Source organism: Lactuca virosa, chromosome 4 (genome assembly GCF_052849685.1).
Source record: "Lactuca virosa cultivar CGN04683 chromosome 4, Lactuca_virosa_CGN04683_v6, whole genome shotgun sequence".
Classification (NCBI taxonomy): Eukaryota; Viridiplantae; Streptophyta; class Magnoliopsida; order Asterales; family Asteraceae; genus Lactuca; species Lactuca virosa.
Window position 1 is genome coordinate 100,836,569 of NC_136429.1, and position 7,813 is coordinate 100,844,381.

At 36.5% G+C, this 7,813-nt stretch overlaps 1 protein-coding gene across 1 annotated transcript; it reads left to right on the forward strand.

Moving 5' to 3' along the window:
* The first annotated feature begins 1,207 nt into the window (after positions 1 to 1,207).
* On the forward strand, positions 1,208 to 3,135 carry LOC145106732 (putative calcium-binding protein CML21). The gene is made up of 5 exons (XM_079043664.1): positions 1,208 to 1,544; positions 1,965 to 2,176; positions 2,251 to 2,453; positions 2,565 to 2,730; positions 2,812 to 3,135. The coding sequence occupies exons 2-5, from the start codon at positions 1,996 to 1,998 to the stop codon at positions 2,904 to 2,906; spliced, it is 645 nt and encodes a 214-aa protein (XP_078899790.1). The 5' UTR covers positions 1,208 to 1,544; positions 1,965 to 1,995; the 3' UTR covers positions 2,907 to 3,135.
* Positions 3,136 to 7,813: the final 4,678 nt, after the last annotated feature.

Here is a 7,813-nt window from a genome sequence, read left to right on the forward strand (position 1 = left end):
TAGGATCATCTATATTGTTAATAATAATATCTTTCTTGTTATTAAGAAATCAAATGGATTCATTAGTAACTATTGGATCATCACCACTGCCACCTATTGTAACCTTATCAACAATCACTTTACTATACGTAGAACTTGATATATATGGAACAATTATCATATAAAATATTGTGTTTTAGTGTAAGTTTGAGAATAAGGGGCATTAAAGACCAACTTAAGACCACAATACCTAACCTCTTTCTCACTAAGTTTATGGAATGGCTGTAGATCATCATTTAATTGTTCCATAAACACTTTCGAAGTAGTCGTGTAGTACATGTGAGCCCTTGTCTTTGCGTGTTCAAGATACACACAAATTACTTTATTATTAGGAACATAGCTAGCTAATTTAAAGACATATAGGTAATTCCTAAGAGGTGGGAGGGTATATTCCAAAGTCGATTCAGGTATAACAAAGTGGTAATACATTGTTTGGCCATTTTATACCATACATCTTGATGCATTACGTCTAGCTCATGAATTGAGAAGACACCGATTTATACAAAATCCATGTAATCGACTATTCCATCAAGAGAACGCCTGCCAGGAAACATTGTGAACATTCTACCATTATGAATCCTCACTATGAAGTAGTTGTCTATTCATTCTGCGTAAACCAAGACATTGTTTAGAAATCAATAAGAAGGTTAATAGCATGAAATTGAAGTTTTTTTTTTCTTTCCCACATAAACATATCGTATAGTTTATTTACATCAATTTGTGTTGAGTAAGAACGAACTTTCCACAACGTCAAAACCATTTCTTCTTTGTAAACCTTGCCACTATAAAGGTTTGATTTTTGATCAAGTAATGGGATAAGGAGAATGTGGATGGGCTTCCTGGAAGGGATGATCACAACTGGTATAGGGACTATTTATATTAAGTCTAATCTTAATTAATGGCATAAGTTGTGGTAACAAGTAAAAAATACAATATTTCCCTCATGTGAGGTGCATGTGTACCATAATTAGACAGAAAGTGAAAAAAAGGACAATCCATGCCATTTTTGAAACCATATGGTTAGCTTTATGGTCAGCAAGGACCATTTATGAAGCAATTCTGAAAGTTATCCTCACCTTGTCATTTTTGAATGCACGAGGACCATTTATGAAATTGTTTCTTTAAACAATAAAGAGGAGTTTGAACTCCCGGGAGGAGAGGGAGATAGGAGGGGAGGGAGATTGTAAAGATTGAACATAGAAGCAGAACGTCAACGTGTAGGGAGCAGCACGAATCCTGGAGATAAGAGAAAATCTACCCATGCTCCAAACATCAATTCAACAAAAAAAACCAAAATTCAATTTTTCTCCAAACTTTATCCCTAAACGCGCATGGATCTTTGAAGGATTGTTTGTATTATCATATTATTATTCAGGCTCCTCTGAATTCATTTTCTGCCTAATTTGTGATTTCACAAAGCCCTAATCTGATTGGAGTTTCAGCGGCTTGTATCTCTCATTCGTCGCTTCACTTTCATTCATACTTACGATAAGTATCCCCAATTCGTAAGTATCCCCAATTCATGATAATTGTATGTAATTTCGGTCGTTATCCCTCAAAATTTCGTCATTTGTTGTGTGTAACCGCTATTGGACTTGAAATTGCTCCTTATCCCTAAACTATTCGTGATAATGTTGTGTTTAATCCTATTGAACTTGAAATTGCTTGTAATCCCTAAAATATGCATGGCGCGGTATGTTGTGTGCAAATGCAATATTGTTGATTGGTTTTTGAGATCTTTTCCTTGATTCTGTAACATTAATAAAAGTCCATCTTTTGCACCATTATAGATGGATCTTGACTTTCTATGGATCCAAATACATTCATATCAATTTCATTTTTGGATAGTAATTTCTTGTACGTAATTAGTAATTTGTTACCCATGATTTTGGTATTGGTTATTTGTTTGAACTTGAAATTAACAGGCTTCAGTATAAGCCTCCTGACTTGTTGATCATGGGCGATGGTTCACCCACATCTTCTGCACCTACATCCAAGCTTGAAGCCCAGATACTGGATGCAGTATTACAGCGAGAGCTAAAAGGAACTTCCTTAATGTCATTTAACAAGATAATCTTAAAATTCCCAAAAATCGATGAGAGCCTAAGAAAATGCAAAGTCATATTCGAACAGTTTGGTATGTACACTAGAACATCAATACCTTAAAGTATTATGACAAAAAACTTGTTACTTTTCCCCTGTTGTTTACAGATGAGGATAAAAGTGGTGCAATTGATCTTAAAGAGCTGAAGCATTGCTTCAGTAAGCTTGAAGTGAACTTCACAAACGAAGAAATCAGTGATCTTTTTAAGGCATGTGACTTAAATGATGACATGGGAATAGACTTTCATGAGTTCATTGTCCTTCTTTGCCTTGTCTATCTTTTGAAGGAAGTTGATGCTGCTCCAAATGCTGTATCCAACTGTATTTTGTTATAAATTATATTCCAACTAATTTTGGTTCATTTCATAATATTTGAAGGGATATGTTTCTCTTTCCTATTGTTGCTTTCTTGACATTTATAGAAATCACGCATGGGAATCCCGGATCTTGAGGCAACTTTTGATACATTGGTTGAATCGTTTGTGTTCTTGGATAACAACAAAGATGGTTATGTCAGCAAGAATGAAATGATTCATGCAATAGAGGAAAGTGGGCGATCTGATGGGCAAATTGCCATGAAAAGATTTGGTCTCTCTCTATTCCCTTACACATGTATAAACACATAAATTAGTGTGAGAATTGTTGAATTTGGTTCTTTTGTGTTTACAGAAGAGATGGATTGGGATAAAAATGGAACAGTGAACTTCAAGGAGTTTTTGTTTGCCTTTACAAGTTGGGTTGGGATTGAGGATGATGAAGACTAGTGAAGTGAAACATTGTTGGGTGTTGCAGTGGTGGTTGGGTCTGTGAAGTGAATTGTTGCATTTTTCTTGTTGATGTCATCTCATTATGTTCTATGTAAATAAAACAGTTGTCTTGGATCAATATACAGTTGTTAGGGAAGTATTCAACAAATATTTTGGTGTATTTGGCTTGTTGTAGCTATGAGAATTGCATTTAAAGGATATGCGAAAGAAGTCTTATCTTTTCCAATGTTTTTATGGGTCTCAAAAGGAAAAAAGATGTTTTACATTGTTGTATTTAGTTTATTGTTGCAAATAAACCAACTTGCAACAGATCAATGGTTTTTATCAAGTGTGATAAAAAAAAAACACAGTTACGTGATGTTTTTATTTTAAAAAGGGTTAATGTCATAATGACCCAACCAATAGTTGAGTTTTGTTCAACGAAGTTGTGTGATGAAGAACGGATATCAAATCAAAAATAACAACAATGAATACCTGGTTGTATGTTTGATGTTGATTTTTTGTGTTTGAATTTGTTCTTTTATCTCATCGTCTTGATTGTAACCAACAAAAACGAAACAGTGTAATCAAATCTAAATAATTAGTCGATATTTTTGAGTTTCGTTTAATGATTTAGATTTGTTTTTTCCTTCCTTTGTGTGTATCATCCTAAATTTTGGGTTAGGAGTTGCCCTTTCAGGTGGCGAAATAAAATTTTGGAAATAAAATAAAGTAAATTTAAATAATAAATAAATCTAAAATTTAGTAAATTAAAATAATAATTATCATGAAAAGTTCAATATATAAAATGAGAATTTAAAAGAAGAATAATTTAGACTTTAAAGATAGACAAGTTTGCCAACTTGCAAACTTAGTATCTAGTTTGAGTTTAGTCATGGACCAAAGTGTAAATGAATGAAGTTCTAGTATTTAGTAGGTCAAATGGTGTCACTTTTGTAACAGATAAAGTAGGAAGGACCAAAAGTGGCAAGTAAGGAAAGATGGAAGCTAGATAGAAGAAAGAGTTTTGTTTTCACAAAGACGAACTCATTAGGGTTTACCCTAATGTTGATTATATATTAATCTATACATGTATATCCCTTGATTAAAGGGATTGTATCTTATCTATACTAAGAACCGATCTTTATCATAAAGATACCGGATCTGCTGTCTATTCTATATATATATGTATCATTACCTAATATACAAAAGATTACATGGAATAACTATACTAAGCGCTGACGATGATAGGCTTGATACGCTGGCGCTGATGGTGATGTAGACGCTGACGCCGCTGACAGATAACGTATAGAGTGTTTGACTCATCAGATCATAAGGTATGACCTTACAATCTCCCCTTATCTGATTATGTTAAAACTAATCTTCTCTTCAGAGTCATCAGAAGAATCATTGTAGAGCTTGTCAGCTTCTTTCAAGATCTCAGGCTTAACCCATCTGAATTCATCAATTTGAAGCTTGTCCAATCTTCTACTAAGCTCCAAAGATATCAACACATGATATCCTCTTTCCACTTCAAAATGACTAAGTCCTTCCATGCGAAGACGAAACAAGTGTTAAGTGGGAGCAGCAGGAAGATCATCAGTGCATTGAAAGCACATGTGATTTTGATTGTCAAGATAGAAAATGCCATGCTCCGGTTCTCAAATGAACATGTACTGAACTAGTTCAACACTCGCTGACAGTTCGTTGTTGATTTACCTAGTGCCATAAGGAAGGAGAAACTTGGTATTCTTGGACTGTTTGGGAGCGCCTGTTCTTCCTGAAGGGGATGATCTAGATGGACCAGCCGATGGCACAAGATTCAACTTCTTGACTTTGTTGAGCAGCTGCTGAATTGCCAACTTCACCTCCTGAGCATGAATACCTTTGTGTTTGTCAATAATTTCTTGAATTTGCATCCACTCGTTGTAGCCAAATTTGACTAGCTCACGAGCAAATACAACCTCAGTGTATTCATATCCAGTCTTCTTCCTGACCAAGTGAAGCTTCAGTGACTCGTTTCTTGGTTTGGTGCATCTCACTCTGACAATGGGATCAAGCATTGTTCCTCGAGTCATAACGTCTCCAAACTTCTTCCTGTTTATCTTGTCGTCTAGCTCTGAAACTCTGTGTTGTTTCTTTACACTATTATTGAAGAGTTTAATTTTCTTGACTTGATCATTAGTGCTTTGAACGTCAGCACTTTCATCAGCAGAAGCAAGAGCTTTAGCAAGTTTGGAAGAAAAACGTTCTCCTTTTTAGGTTCTTTCTTTTAACGAATAACCTCATTATTCTCTATCATGATTTCTCTTACTTCATCAACAGTTATATCCCATATTTCAACCAACCCATTCAGATAAAAAATGAGTTTGCTTTTCTTGCTTTCCTTGGAAGGAGGGGGTGCTGAAGGATCACCAGTAGCAGAACTTCTAGCTTTAATGTCATGAGCTCCCCGTGATAAGTAAGCCTTCCTCTTTCGAGGATTGAGATGATCATTATCAGAATCAATGTCACTATTAGTTCCTTGAGGAACCTCCCCTTAACATAAGAATCAGGGTAGACAACATTTAAAGGAACAGTAGGCATAGCAGGTTATGGCATGAAACCAAGATCAAGAAACCCTTCATAGTCGTCAGTCTCAGATTGATCACCAGTGTCTGGAATGGGGTGATCATTAGCTTCTGGAATGTCAACAACAACAATTTCTTTTTGAAGGATAGCTTCAACCCTTCAAGTTTCAGACATATCAGGCAGAGATGGAGTTGATGCAGTCATCACCATTTGCATTTATTGATCAGAACTCGCTTGATTATTCTTCCCCTTTTTGGCGGCATCAGATTAGGGAGGATAGCCAGTAGGTGGTGAATGGGTGTGAGGAGGAGAATGAGATGGTGGAGGAGGATTTTATGATAGAGGTGGAAGTGGAGGAGGGTTATCACCTGGAGAGTTTGGTAGGGTGTCATCAACAACCATATCATCAGCATCATCATCAACCAAGGCCAGAAAATGCTTCATTTCAGCTACATCCCTTTCTACTTTAGACAACCTTTTTCCCAGCGATTGAGTTATCTGCATTATGAGAGAAAGTTGAGAAAACACTGCAGTTTGAAAGTTGGAGTTGGATTCCCCTTGATAAAAATCAGCAGTTTGAATAGGAGTTGGCATATGGGAATAATCTCAGCCTGAGGAGAAGGAGACGTTGGTTTTGGAGAAGTTACATCCTGGATCATTGGTTTAGCAGTTTCCACAAAAGGAGGGGTTGATCCACATTGTACAACGTCATATGCAGTGGAAGTGGATGAAGAGGTAGTTGAAAAACGAATGTGCTTGTTCATCCTTGGGGGTGAGTTCATCCCTTGAGCAAAGTCTTCTCCCTTATCAACGATTGATTCTTCTTCATCTTTATCAGACTCTTCTTCCTCATCACCCCGTTCGCCATTATTAGTGCCTTCTTCATCATTATCCTCATTGTTCTCTTCTTCAGATTCAGAGGATTCAACAACGTAGGGTTTTTCAATCCGTTTTTGTATTCTCACAATACTATGCAAATCATCTGCAGTAGGAGTAGTATTGATGATCTTTGAGGAGAGGGCAGGAATAGGAATGATAATCCCATGAATTTCAACATAGCTTTCTTCACGATATAAGATCAATCCAAGCCAACGAGGGTTAGGGAACATACACGGGCTTCTTGTTCCCAGTGATGCAATCAATTACTTGATCAACAAAAAATTGAGAAAAATCACAAGTCTTTTGTTGTACACAACAGAAAATAAGCTCCTTTGCTCAAAGAGATTCAGTTGATCCAAACTCCCAGTCTTGTGTCCAAGACACTTGCCAATGACCCCAGTTAAATACTTCTATCCTACACTAAAACACTGACGAAGAGTGTATTTGTAAGGATCACGAGTGGTGCCCTTAAGATTAAAGTTATACCCTAATCTTTCAAAGACAGATTTCCACCTTCTTCCTATGGAGTTTCAAAGTAACTTTCTAATAGAGGAGGACGAAGAGCAGTTCAAAAAGATTCCACATCAATAGTAACCTTATATTGACCATATCTAATGTATCCAATAATAATTTGAGCATCAGCATCAATACAACATGAATAGTAAAACTCACAAACTTGTTTAGGATAGAATGGATCTGGGAACTCGCAGAATGCATATCAAAGAGGACAACTCTTGATGTAGTCGACGAAGTCTTTGATTCCTGAGTTTGCGAACTAGTTTGGGATTTCATCAGAGAACACCACATTGTTCGCTTGAATGATGAAGGGAGATTCAGGGGCATGAGGATCTTTGACGACATTAGCGCTAGGTGCAAACTCGTACATAGGCTTTGACATGGTGAGAGCTTGAGGAAGATGGTTGATAGAGCCTTTTTCGAAAGAGAGTGAGTGAGAGAGAGAGAGAGAGAGAGAGAGTCAATTGCTTGAATGGCTTGTAAAAGTGCCTAGGACGGACAATTCCCAATTTATACCAAAAAGTTTCTTCCTTTTTACATAATCATGAGTGAAGAGATCTTCGTCGTAAAAATCTCATATCCCAAGATAATGATGGATATTTTAGTCATCATCCAAAAAATTACCGTTGAGATAAGAAAGATACATCAGTGAGAGACGTCATCAGCGACAATGAACACCGGCGTAAGAAATCAGCAAGTGGCATGGAAATATTTACTCAATAAGTTTGTGATGCCTCTTGATAGTGGAGCTTAAACTCACTGACATAGTATCGCGAGATCTCATCAACATATGGTTTCATACGCCAACTCTTTAATCACTTTTATTAGAAGAAAAGGGCAAGAGTGGTATGTATTATGCGTGTAATACATTCTGGTATGAAATGTACCCATCGGCAAAGAATGTCAAAGTTTTATCGGTGTATGGCTAATACAGTGAATCATTAGCTTCTTAATAGAAG

Bases quoted from the DNA above. Each gene is read 5' to 3' on its own strand.
- LOC145106732 (XM_079043664.1), top strand. From the start codon at position 1,996: ATGGGCGATGGTTCACCCACATCTTCTGCACCTACATCCAAGCTTGAA. The intron at 2,177-2,250 runs GTATGTACACTA...TGTTGTTTACAG, and splicing joins AGTCATATTCGAACAGTTTG to ATGAGGATAAAAGTGGTGCA. The intron at 2,454-2,564 runs GTATCCAACTGT...TGACATTTATAG, and splicing joins TTGATGCTGCTCCAAATGCT to AAATCACGCATGGGAATCCC.